General features: G+C 51.0%; 1 protein-coding gene across 2 annotated transcripts in view; it reads left to right on the forward strand.

Annotated features, from left to right (window-relative positions):
* Positions 1–8,835, forward strand: part of LOC117868902 (ceramide synthase 2-like) — a 107,131-nt gene extending 98,296 nt beyond the window's left edge. Inside the window, exons 9-11 of one of the 2 annotated variants that reach the window (XM_034755282.1) lie at positions 47–153; positions 2,984–3,140; positions 8,170–8,834. In XM_034755282.1, coding sequence (XP_034611173.1) covers positions 47–153; positions 2,984–3,140; positions 8,170–8,364 — 459 coding nt within the window. In that variant the 3' untranslated portion in view covers positions 8,365–8,834. Of the gene's footprint in view, positions 1–46; positions 154–2,983; positions 3,141–8,169 lie in introns of both variants that reach the window. The other variant, XM_034755283.1, reaches the window with a different exon arrangement.
* The last annotated feature ends 3,800 nt before the right edge of the window (positions 8,836–12,635 follow it).

Consider the following 12,635-nt stretch of genomic DNA (forward strand, 5'->3'; position numbering starts at 1 on the left):
TGCTGGGGCACTCTCCCAGACTGCTCTCTTTTACTTTTCTTTTCAGCCAACCAAGATATTCAATTACCTGAAGTGGAGACGAATTTGTGATGGGCTTTTCATCATCTTCTCAGCTGTTTTCCTCATCACCCGTCTGCTTATTTTCCCCTACAAGTGAGTCTGCGCTGGAGTATGGCTCTTCAAATGGGCGTCCTGGGGAATCAGTTCAGAGTCAGGAGCAGCCGGCCTGGCCCCAAATCCCCAGCGACAGCCTCTGCTTCCTCCGTCCCCAGGCACCTGCCCCTCCTTAGCAGGACTGCAGCACATGCATATGTGACCAGCCTTGCTCCAGGGGTGAGCTGGGCAGACATGGCCTTGAAGGCTGGCAGACTAGAGTGATGCCCTGGCACAGAGTGTTTCCATGAGTTACCATCTCACACAGGCCTCTGGGCGGTCATTCCCCACCCCCACTGGGCTGCTCACCTGCCACAGGTCTCCTCGTGGTCATTGCCTCAGCTCTATAATCGCTCTACCCCGGCGTATGAGCACACCGATCCGAGACCAATTCCTTCCAAGTCTGTGCCTGAGTCTGTAGAAAAGCCTGAAGCGTGACGCAGAAGTGTGAACCCTCCTGCCCCCATTCATCAGACTGGAGAATCAACTTCGGTGTCCTCATTAACTGTTCAGGCGTTGATGGGTTCAGGGGAGGGAAGCATATGTGAATGAAGCCTGCGGGGCTGGGAACTGGGAGATGTTGCAGCAAAGGACATGCAGAGGGAGGAGCACAGGAGGCTCCCAGGACCCAGGAAGATGGGGAGAGAGGGAAAAGGGCATAAGGAAAGAAGGGGCAGGAACTGAGGTGGCCTGAAGGAGAGCATATCCCCCATGGAGGGGATGGAGGGCATTTCCCCATGGAGTGACAAATGTGACAGTAAGAAAGCGGGCCAATAATAACTAAACATGTAGTTACTGCAGAAAGGCCAGATTCTTCCCTTGGTCTCTGTGCAGCACCCCCAGGGGGAGCACTGTTTGCATCGCGAGGGGTCTGTAGTTCTGCATGTGATCCCTGGCCCCTGACCATCATTAAAGGTGGAATCCAGCCACTCCCCCAGGTGCGGTGACACCCAGTGCTGGGGTATGGTTGTACTTCACTTTTCATTCAGATATGGGAAAATCAGTCCAGAAAAACAGACAATAGACAAACAGCTAACTTACAACCTAGGTCAGTTTTTAAAATATCCCTCTGGCTGTTCTCAGCCCCGCCGGGGAGCTCAGAGCCCATCAGACAGACACACAGAAACAATGTGTTTGTAGCTCACTCAGAGCCAGAAGTGTGATTAGGCTCCAGGCAGCACTTAAGGAGCCCTAGAAATAATTGGGGAGCTGTGACCCAGCACAGCCTGCATGGGTTGGGACTGGCAGGCTGAGCATGGAGGATCTCAGGCCCCAGGAGAAGGGTTGAGGATACAAGTGAAGGTACAAACAATGCTGCAGGGTCAGATAGCAGCCAGTTACTTTCCCACGTGGACAGGTCAGTCCTAATCCCTTCTCTCTCCATCTGTCACATTTACTCCTTTCCAATAAAGCCAGATGAAGCTTTCAGCAGCTGCCGGCCAGAGCCAGGGGCAGCTGCTCACTCAGCTGCACAGCAAAAAACTGAAAGGGGAGAAGCAGTTCTCGGCAGCGGCACTGACGGTTGTCTGTAGATCAAAGGGTGCGAGCCAGTCAGCCAGCCCCTGCAGCTTGGTCTTTGAAAAAATAAGGGGAGGATGGGGCCGTGACAAAACCAGGTGTGAAGGGAAAGTGTTGGACCTGTTGCCGGCCCAGAGGGCCCGAGAGGGCAACAGGGTAAGCTGTTTGTGTGCAAGCTTTTATTTTGTAATTGCTGGCGGTTTTGCAGAGCAGCAATTAGAAGGTGGGCGGCCTAGGGAATGTGCGAATTAGGGAGCAGCAGATCCTGTGGCTGGCCCAGAGAAACTTGAGAGAAAAGCCCAAAGCCCACAGTGCACCTGGCCAATTGTACAACGCTGTATGTGGGGATGGAGCGGAGCACAGGGGCAGATTTCAAGCACCACATTCCTTCTGTGATCCCCTTATGCCCTGAGGCCTGCTCCCCCATATCCCTACCCTGCCTGCACATGTTGTTATTGCCCTTTAAAGCTCTAGCCGCAGTATTTGAGTCTCCTGTGGCTGGGAGTCCTGCAGCTGACTATGGCTGGTGTGAGCAACTAGTTCCTTTTATTCGTCCGGCCATTCCCCAAATTCGGTTACAATCTGCTCGTGGACGGGGAAGCCATGTTTCAAACGTGGCCTCTTGCTTTGGATGCCCACTTGAGATGCATCAGCAGCCTGATTTTCAGAGATGCTGAGCACCCCCAACTCCACCTGCAGTCAAAGTCCTGGTCCCCTCAGGCTCCTCTAAATCCCATTCGCTGTAATGGCCCCCAGGGATGGTGAGAGCACAACTGCACTCTGATCACACCCCCGTGTGACCCCTGCACTGGGAGCTACGCTGGCTCACCACCACCTGGGGATCTTCCCACCCAACTAGCTGGTGCCAGTGGCCTTGTGGCTGCTCTGTGCCAACAGATGGGTGCAAAGCAGTGGGGGTGAGGGGAGGGCTGGAGGATCTGGCCCAAAAATGCAGTCTGCCACCATGCCCCAGAGGCGGCTGCGCCTGCTGCCTTGTAGCCCTGCTGAGCACAGGCCAGGGCTTTGGCAGGCAACCCAGTAAGGATGGCATCTGAGTGAGATGTAGAACCAGCAGTGAGAGATGCAGTGCTAAGGCCTGGAGCATGCGGCAGGAGCTCTTCCTCTCTAGGGTCTGTGCTCAGCAAAGGAGAGCTAAGTACAGCTCATCCCTAGGTGGGTGCTGGGGGCTGGCTTCCAAGTGTCCTTTGTAGGGACCGATGTGCACCCATGGCTAGAGCTGAACCTTGTGGGGTTGGCTTGTGATTCCTGCTAGGATCTTGACTGTTACTCACGGGGACTCTCTGTTCTGCAGGGTGCTCTACAATACGTACTACTACTCCATGGAGCTCTACCAGCCCTTCTTCGGGTACTATTTCATGAATGCTCTCCTGATGATTCTGCAGCTGCTGCACGTCTTCTGGTCCTGTCTAATCATTCACATGGTCTACAGATTCATCCTGTGTGGCACGGTATGGATCCACTAACAGTCCTGTACCCTCCCGGGATTCTCAATTATCCATCCATGGTGGATTCTGCATCCTACTAGAATCCAAGGGCTTATATTCCTTGCAGTGCAGAGGTGGGGCCAGGCTCACAGGCAGTCTTGGCCCTAAAGGTGAAACTTCCATGGAAGTTAATAATGGGCCCAAACCTGACATCTTTATTCAGGGGGGATCCATGCTTGAGTCAAAGGAAGCTTTGCCTGAGTATAACTTGCATAAAGACGTAGTCAGGACCTCCAAATTGGGGCCAATGTGATTTGCATTTGTCACACGATTACAGAAATTGGAAAAGGGGAACTCTGTCATGTCACTGACAGTCCCCGGCAGCATCTTCCCCAGGGCTCCTCCAGTCCCACCTTTTCCCATGTAAGTGTTATTGATACACCTTGTGACTCTAATCGCCAGCATGTTCCATCACACTGAGCCTGCTGCACAGAAGGAAATGCTCTCCCAAAGGCACAGGCACAGACTTAGCAATGTTAGATTGCCAGAAGTCAGGCTGTAGGACAGGGCAGTGGGGTATGCCCATTAGCAGTAGCAGGGAGGACGAGCATGGTGACAGATGGGAGCGTGGGGTGACTATTCCCAATCGTGATCCCCACACATGGTGTATATTGTGCCTAGGAGAAGAGCACATTGAAGAGAGATGCTCCATCTGCAGTCCCTTAAGACAAGAACGCAGGTGGTGGCAAGGGACTGGAGACTCTTGCAGCACCTTATGGAAAGGGCATGAGACCACATCAGCAATGGGGACCTCCACAAAACATCCTGCTCCTCAGACAACTTGGGAGCCTCAGTGAGCCAGTGTTCCTCAGCCAGACTCTGTTGCCTAAACCAGGTGGAGGAGAAATCACTTTCCTCCCTTGGGTTTCCACTCCAGAGCTCGAGGAGAGTCTTCCTTCTTTGCCAGGAGGTGTGCAGACTGGCTCTGAGATTCTTTTGGTACATGAGGTAGAGCTGGCCATCTACCTACTCTCCAGTGCCAAGGCAGCATCAGGTCGGTGCTGTACCATCGACTCCAATATCCGTGGGACACCTATTGAGTCTGGTACCAACAACATCGGCACCAGCTGTTTCCACGCCTTTAGCGTGCCAGGCAGAATCAGACTTCTTTTGCCTCCCTGTTCCTGATTTCCCAGTTAGTCAGGAGCATTCAGCTGCCAGGTCCTCGTCAGTACAGATGGTGCTGCCTGGAGCGATTGTTGATATGTCCCAATTGTCGGCACCAGCTTCAGCACCACCTAACTAACACTCAGAGTGCACAGCCAAAGTCGGCCTTCTGATCGGTACCCAGGACTCCATCGGCACAGTTCCTATCTTTGATATCAATAAAGACTGTGGTGCAGGCCACATATTCAGGATCAGTACCAACCCCGGCGCCATCCCATATGGGAGTGTGATGCCCCTGCCTGGCCTCAGGGCACCGATTTCCTTGGCCATGATGCTGATGCAGTCAGCGTTTGGGTTCTGGACGAGGCTGGACACTTGTTCATTCTACTGGGGTAGCTTCCTCCGTTACCTTCTGAAGACTGAGGGTTCATTGGGATCAAGTTTGGAGACATCCTCCCCTTCTCCCTCACCATCCAGACACTGTTCTAGGAGATGGTTGAGACCTCCTATTCACCACAATCGGTACCAGGATTGGCACAGTTCCCACAGCAGAGACGGGCATTCTTGGCCCAGTTCCTACCGGCCAGCAATGCCATATCCCTATCCTCCATGGGATGTTTCATGTTTGGTAAAGTTCCAACCCTCGACCCACTCCAGGGCCAAGTCACCCAACCAACCCGTGATACCACCTGCTTGGCCACCTACATTACAGACTCACATGGAGGCTGCCTCCTCAGAGCAGGTTCAGACTGAGCCACTTATATAGGGACCTGTACTGCAGCAGGAAAGTCCAGTGGCTCCACTTCCATCTTCATCCTAATCCCCCGATGACTCTATGGTACTGGAATGTTCCTCTCCAGTGCCTGAAGATTTTAAGGTACATCAGGAGCTTCTCAGACGAATGGCTTCAGCCTCGGTATTCAGGCTGAGTTTGTGCACCGTCTGGTAGACTTTCTTCAGTCCTCGGCCCTGGGGAGGGTCACTCACCCTACAAATGAAGCACTGTTAGAACCTGCCCGAACTTCATGGAAGACCTCAGGTTCCTTGCTGTCTTCAGCAAATTGTACAGACCAGCATTATTACATTCCCATGCAGGGGTTCAAGTGCTTTTATTCGCATCCTGCTCTTAACTCTCTTGTTGTAACCCCGCAGCTAATGAGAGGTCGCGATGAAGGAGATACAAATCCACACCCTGGGACAAACAGGCTAAGAGGCTGGATCTCATAGTAAGAAAAATCTACTCGACTTTGCTCTTTCAAATGCACATTGCAAATCAGCATGCACTGCTGTCCAAATATGATTTGTAGCTGATGAGGAAGACCCTGTCTTTTAGCTGTGATTGAAGATGGGAATGGCTCCTTCCGGGAGAAGAGAAAAGGCAAGTCGAGCCAGACTGGAGCAGCTGCTGTTAAAGTCCGATCCTGTTTTCTTTAAGACAAACACACATCAAAGGGGAGAGAAAGGACCAGCAAAGACAGAGAATGCAGCTTCTGTCTCTAGAGCTGACTCCTACTTGCAAGCTCCCTGCTGGAGAGAAACAGGTCCAGCCCATGGTGAGATCTGGCAAACTTGTACCAGCATTGGGCTGTCTACAGCAGTGCTTTTAGCTGCCTCACTGGACATGGTCTGACAGCAGTGCTGCAAAAGCGCAAGTCTTGGCTGGCTACACCAGGCTTTTATTAGACAGAAACGGAAAGGAGAGAGGGAAGAGGAGAAGAAAGGTGGGGCGGGGGAATGACACACAAAGGAGGCGATGGGAACAGGAACTCACCTCTCCCATCCCAGCTGTTCAGGAGCTAGCGGAAGCCAGAGGAGGTGGTGAGAGGTGAGCACGTCTCTCAGGATCAGGGCGCCGAAGATAGAATAGTCCCCCATGGATTCTGGGGCCCCAGGAGATGGTGAGGTGGGAGCCATGATGGTGAACTCGCTCCTTTCAATCCATCTCGTGTCTCACAGACATTTTGATCCTTCCCCTGAAGTCTCTTTCTAAGGGCCCCAAAAGGGGGGATGGCCGGAACAGCCCATTCCCTTGTTATTTTGTCCACCAATTAGGCCTAATCTCTGACATACGGATTTTGGTCCATCAATTTCTGGCATCATTCTCCTTTGTATACCAGTCACAGTCTTACCTCAGTCCTTGGATGGTACCCCAGACCTTTTTGTTTGGACTATTTCAGTGTCAGTCTCCCTTCGTGCCTCTTTCTAAACAATTTTATGTAACAGGCTGAGCGGGAATTTTGTTACCTTGTATAACTTACAGTCCAGGTCCCTGCTAGGGTGACCAGATGTCCCGATTTTATAGGGACAGTCCCGATATTTGGGGCTTTGTCTTATATAGGCACCTATTACCCCCCATCCCCTGTCCTGATTTTTCACACTTGCTGTCTGGTCACCCTAGTCCCTGCACACAGAGCTTGGCTTAAGCCCTGAAGCATGAGGTTTAATATCTCTTCCAAAATGTTTATCATTGACTCTGATAACTTGAGAATGTTCCCAAGGCAGTGACACCTAGTGGATAGAGCACTGGACTGAGACTGTTCCTGGCTTTGCCATTGGCCTGCTGCAAGTCACTTCCCTGCTTCTTGACTCAGTTTCCTTATCGGTATAATGGGGATAATGATATTGACTTGCTTTGAGATTGACAGTTGAAAAGTGCTTGGTAAGAGCTGGGTGGTGGTGGTGTTATTATCCATATAAGCATCCGGCACTTTTCTGACTCTGCCCTGGGTTCAGTGTTTAAGTTCCCATCTTTCCATTTTGTTGCTTGCCTTGCTGCCTTGTCCTGATCTACCTTCTCCAGACCAGTCACTGTTTAATAGACTTTTATCATGTGTCTCTCATTCATCTCCTGTCTTGGGCTGCTGGGCAAGAGATTGGAGCCAAGGCATTTCTTTAGGGGTTGTGAAACTGCTGAGACGCATCTATATAATTTGTGTTCAACTTAATGAAATTGGTGAATGCCAACGGTGATTTAAATCAGCTCCCGCTGAGTGCTGTCTGGCTCCTCCCCTTCATACCCACAATCCATTTCACCCTCCACCCAACCACTCCCATTGCAGCATGGATTTAACAGACTGTGCAGAGCAGGGATTCTAGCTAGGATGGTCCCATTACAGCAGGGCAACCCAAGCAAAACCACAGGTCAGCCCAAGTCAGCATGCCTTCAGCCCCCTTGGGGAGAGCTTTCTCCTGCCAACAAACAGCAGCTACACTGCACGGCTTTTAGCGGCACAGCTGTAGCGGAACAGCCGTGTTGCAAAAAGCTGCGTAATGTAGACAAAGCCTTAATGCACTCCTTTGACCTCAGGCTGCTTCATGACCATACAGCAATTCCTGGCATCGACCAGGATTGTCCCTGGGTCGCCCCTCGAGTGAGACAGTCAGAGCCCGTTTCAAGGAGAGATGCTCCTAAGGGCACCCCAGGAGGACACATGGGAAAGGATTTCCTAAAGCCCACAGACAGAAATGGCAGCTGGAATCCAGGGGCAGCAGAACTGGGCGGGCAGGAGGCTAGCATCTCCACAATGGAAACATTGGGTTGGCTGCACCCCTAGGTAAACTCACACCCCCGGGGGAGAGTGGGACCCAGAAGAACTGGGGCAGCTGCCACAGGGCCTTGGATCAGGCCAGGGAGCTGGGAGCGAGACCCAGGGGCTGGAACAGGCCTAGGAGCAGGTAGGAACCCCCAGAACCCTCCTTCCCAGCCTGGAGCTGGCTGCCTCCCCGCAGCCTCTGAGTCTCAGTACCTGCCCACACTCCCCCTCCTATCCCTCTGATCCGCTCCCCTCCCCCTGCAGGAACCCATCCAATGGCTCAGACACTAATGCTTCTTCTGCAGCCTTCACTCTATGTATTGCCTCTGATTTAAAATATCTCTCTCCTGCAGATGGAAAGGGACTTGAGAAGTGACACAGAAGAAAGTGACATGGCTGAAGAGGAGAGAGAACAAATGAGGGAGAAAGAGAAAAATGGGACCATGCATTTTAGCAACATCACAAACAACAATTGCATCCGGAATAGCGGGGTCCAGCAGCTAAACAGCAGAGCTCATCTCAGCAACGGCCATGCCAAAGACAGATAGCCTGGGCCAGGCCTGCTGACTGATCCATCTATACTGAACACAGCCTAGCGTCCTTAGGAATTGTCTTACTCCTTGTGTAGACCAGGAGGGAAGCCATTCTAATTTCATAGCTGAATTCCTGCTTCTGATAACAGAATTGTGTATTATCACTTAATATGTAAAGAATGCGTCTGCTCTTTTCGCCAATAGAAGCTTTGCACAGGTTGTAGTCTTGAAGGGAATAAAGAGAGGGATCAAACTGGCTTGGCTTTAGCAATACTGTAGGTGTTGTTAACTATCTTGAACAATACTCTAAGCAGCTGATAAATGTTTAGCAATTGTAACTTACAATGTCAAATGCCTAGCAGCATTTGACAGGAGTCTGCTAGCTCTGTCCAGCACTTTAGGCCTTGGCTACACTGGCGCTGTACAACGCTGCAACTCGCTGCGCTCAGGGGTGTAAAAACACCCCCCCCCCCGAGCGCAGCGAGTGCAGCGCTGTAAAGCGCCAGTGTAATCAGAGCCTGCAGCGCTGCACGCTCGCTCGCAGCGCTGCAAGCTACTCCCCTCGGAGAGGTGGAGTACATACAGCGCTGGGAGAGCTCTCGCAGCGCTGGCGGCGTGACTACACTTGCACTTCCCAGCGCTGCCGCGGCAGCACTGTGAATTCCTGAGTGTAGCCAAGGCCTCAGTGAAGATCCGGGCATGTGGCTATTAGTGATTAAGGCTAGCAGATAAATTCCAGTGTCTTTAGATTATATGTGCCTGTTCAGGCAGATAGTATGCTCCACCAAGCTGAGCATCAGTGAAAGTCAGGGAGATTTCCTCCATACACAAAGTGATTAACTGCTGGAGAAATGTGGAAGTGTCCAACACAATCAGTTTGTTGTTGATGGGACGGACCTCAGTCCTTCCCATGGTCTGGGTGAGGTTCTCTGCTGTGCTCAGCCATCAGAAAAGGTTGTTAGATGATGGGGAGGGGAGCTCAGTGCTTGGGTTAGGTCCTGGGTAGTTTCTGCCTAGATCACAGGTTGGAAGAGTCGGACAATTCATGCAGCTGTTTACCAGCTGTCAATATTTATCCTTTAAACCAGTTTCTCTAGCGAACACGGTGTTAAAAGGGAAAGGGGGCAGGAGATGTGGACAGTCTAGGTGACAGTGTTGCACCAGAGGTGTTTGTGATTTCACCTCCCCGTGAATGGTGCCGGGGGATCTCTGCAGAGTTGGCTTTTGGTAAGCAGGGAATTGCTGTCCTGCTTTCTCCCTCCAGGAAAAGGGGATCCAGAGAGAAACTGCTGAACCTCATGGCATGATGTTTTAATCAAGAACTGTAGTTCAGGACTCTGCCTAGACTCCTCAGTAATATACAAGATTGAAGCATTAGTCCATGAAGTCATGACGCAGCTCTGATTTCGGTTTGTTTTATACTTCACACGAGCCTCTTTGCACATCATGTGCTGTATATTCTTAGAGTCTGGATACAATAAAATCATTTCAAAAGAGCTCAATTAGCACGACTTGAATCTCCATCATGTCAATGTATGTTTGAAATACAAAGCCACGAAAGCATGGAGCTTGGTCTAATGGTAGCATGAACTTTGGTGCTCCCAGCTTCAGTCCTAGGAGAATCAGGGCGATATCCCGCTGGACCAGGTGCTGAATTGAAAAGTGAAATTGGACAGAGTAAGGCCTTGAATTTATGTTTCGTTTTAAGCATGTGCGTATGTGCTTTCTGGGATGGGGATGTAAAAGAGCATGTTAGGGCTGGCTTGGGATGGTTCTCAGAAACACACTCAGCTCACCGGAAGGGGTTGGCTGGAGAGATGGCAGTGATCTGAGTCCATTTGTTTGGGGTTGGTTTGTTTTCTTCAGATTAAAAAGTTACTGTGTGGTTCCAGAAGGAAAAACTTTGTCTAACATGGGGCATTAAAGGGACAGCATAACACTGTTGGGAACCAATGAAGCCCAGACGCTGATAACAGGATTTGAATTCATTTGTGCTTGTAAGAGGTCCAGACTCACCCCTGCGGCGCCTCCTGCTGGTCATCCAGGAAATTAGCTCACCAGCCCCTGGAGCGCCCTCTGCAGGCTGGTGATCCGCCTGGCACCCGTGTCCCTCCCAGGGCCGGGTGCCCCTATTACTGGGATGCTGCCCCCTGGCAGTACCCCACAGATCTGGGTCTCCCCTCCCTGGGGAACTCCCACTTTGCCTCAGCACTAGGCCATTGCCAGTCACCAACTAGCCGCCGCTCCCTGGGGCAGACTGCAGTATAGGCCACTCATCACTGGCAAGGGGGGTTTGGACCTGCTGCCTTGGATTAGCCCTGGGCTGCCCTCTGCAACCCCCAGTACCTCTTGGCCTCCTACTAGGCTGCAGCCTGAGGCTTTCCAGGCTGGAGCTCCCCAGCTTTTCCCCTGCCTTGCCTTGCCTTGCCTTGCCCTGCCCTGCCCTGCCCTGCCCTGCTACAGGTACCCTGCATCTAGCTCCCTGCAGCCAGGCCTCTCTCTCTCTCTGCTCTCAGAGAGAGACTACTGTTGGGCTCCTGGCTCCCAGCCTCTTTATACCGGCCATCTGGGACCTGATTAGGGTGTGGCCCAGCGGCCACCACTTCCCCCAATCAGCCAGGGTTTTACCTTGCCCAGCCCAAGCCCTCTGCAGGGCTTTTCCAACCCCTCAGGGCAGGAGCGGGTGTCCACCCCACTACAGTGCTACTGGAGATAATTGTCCCTGAATGTTGGGACTAAGTTTGAAGTTCAAATTAAATGTACTGTAAACAGTTGTCTGTCTGCTAACTACAGTGCAAATTGTCCCATGTGACTGCGAGTGACAAGGGATGGGTTTGGGAGGGAAGATTGCAGTTCAAGTTGCATTGCTAAGTGTAAAAGTTCTCTATAAATAACTTTTCCAAGGTTAGGGTGTCTAAGCTCGTTCCCATCTGTTCAGTGAAAGCAGGAGGTGGCATTGTCACCTCCACCTCAGATTAGCAGAGGTTTAATTTGAAGATTTATTTTTAAAAAATGTTTTAATGATCAGATCACTTCCTCTCCTGCTGTGTGTCCAAAGTAGGGAGGGAGTGGGGGCAGGCTGTGTTCTCTGTCCCTGACAGGGGTTTCCTGGGGCAAGGGGAGGCGCCACCTGAAGGGTTACACCTACAGGGGAGCAGTGGGTGGCTGTATCTGCACTTGGGGGGTACAGTACAAAGCAGCTGGGAGGTTCATTATTGCGGGAATCATTTTTATATTACTTTTATGTCAGTAGCTGTGGTGCACTAATCATGCACGAAGGGCAGCTGCTACTTAGTACTGAGGGGAACATTTCTAGAAGAAAGTAGTTCCTGCTTGCGGCAATGAAACAGTTACAATGTGTCAAACTGGTTCATGACAACACAAACAGGAGACCCTTGGGTCTAAAATATCAGATGTTTCAATCAGCACTAAGGGTTATTATTATTTTATTATTTATTTGTATTACTGGAGTAGCTGCTGCCCTTACTGGTTTTTAAAATAATTAAATAAAATACATAATCATAAATAAGTAAAAATGACTATTTCAACTGCTATGTCCTGTTATAATGTGCAGGTGGTAGTGCATATTATGCATCGCTGCTACTAACGTTTCAAGAAATAATGTAAAAATAAAAACAATCTTGTTGCCTCTTTTGACCCAAGCAGTTAATCAAAGTTTAGGGACCTGTGCATGCTCCTGATGGAAGCAGAAATGGATGGAGTCTGGTATTTTCTTTGATGCCATCTTGTTTATTTACAAGTGTAATCCTTCTGCCCATCTAAGTTGGCAGCAACAAGGGCCGGGTTCTGTATCTAGGGGTTCCGTTTCATTAACACAATGCAAAACTGGCTCGAGCCCCCACCCAGTGACCTGGGACAATTACATACCACCCCCTGGGCACCTTTAAAAGGCAATACTTCCCCACTCGCAAGCATGGAGTCTGAGTGTAGCAGAAAATGTTTAATAACATGAGGTAAACGACATCAGCATTAAATTGGAAAAACACCACAAACAGGATTCATAACACAAACCATGAGCAAAAGACCCAGCCCAGCAAATTGGGCTGTGTCCTTTCCCTTTGGTTCTTGAATCCAGCAACCCAAAAATCACCCAGAGTCCCCAAAGTCCAACACCCCCAAAGTCTCTGTCCCTGGTCAGTGCAGCCCCAGATTAAAAGGGGGGCATGCAGGGTGTTAAGGGGCACTTTAAGTGATTAGAGGCCGGCCGGCCGTCTCTCCGTGGGGTTCCGCCGCAGCCTTCACCACGAGCCAGTCCACTTCCTGCC

Source organism: Trachemys scripta, chromosome 22, assembly GCF_013100865.1.
Source record: "Trachemys scripta elegans isolate TJP31775 chromosome 22, CAS_Tse_1.0, whole genome shotgun sequence".
Classification (NCBI taxonomy): Eukaryota; Metazoa; Chordata; order Testudines; family Emydidae; genus Trachemys; species Trachemys scripta.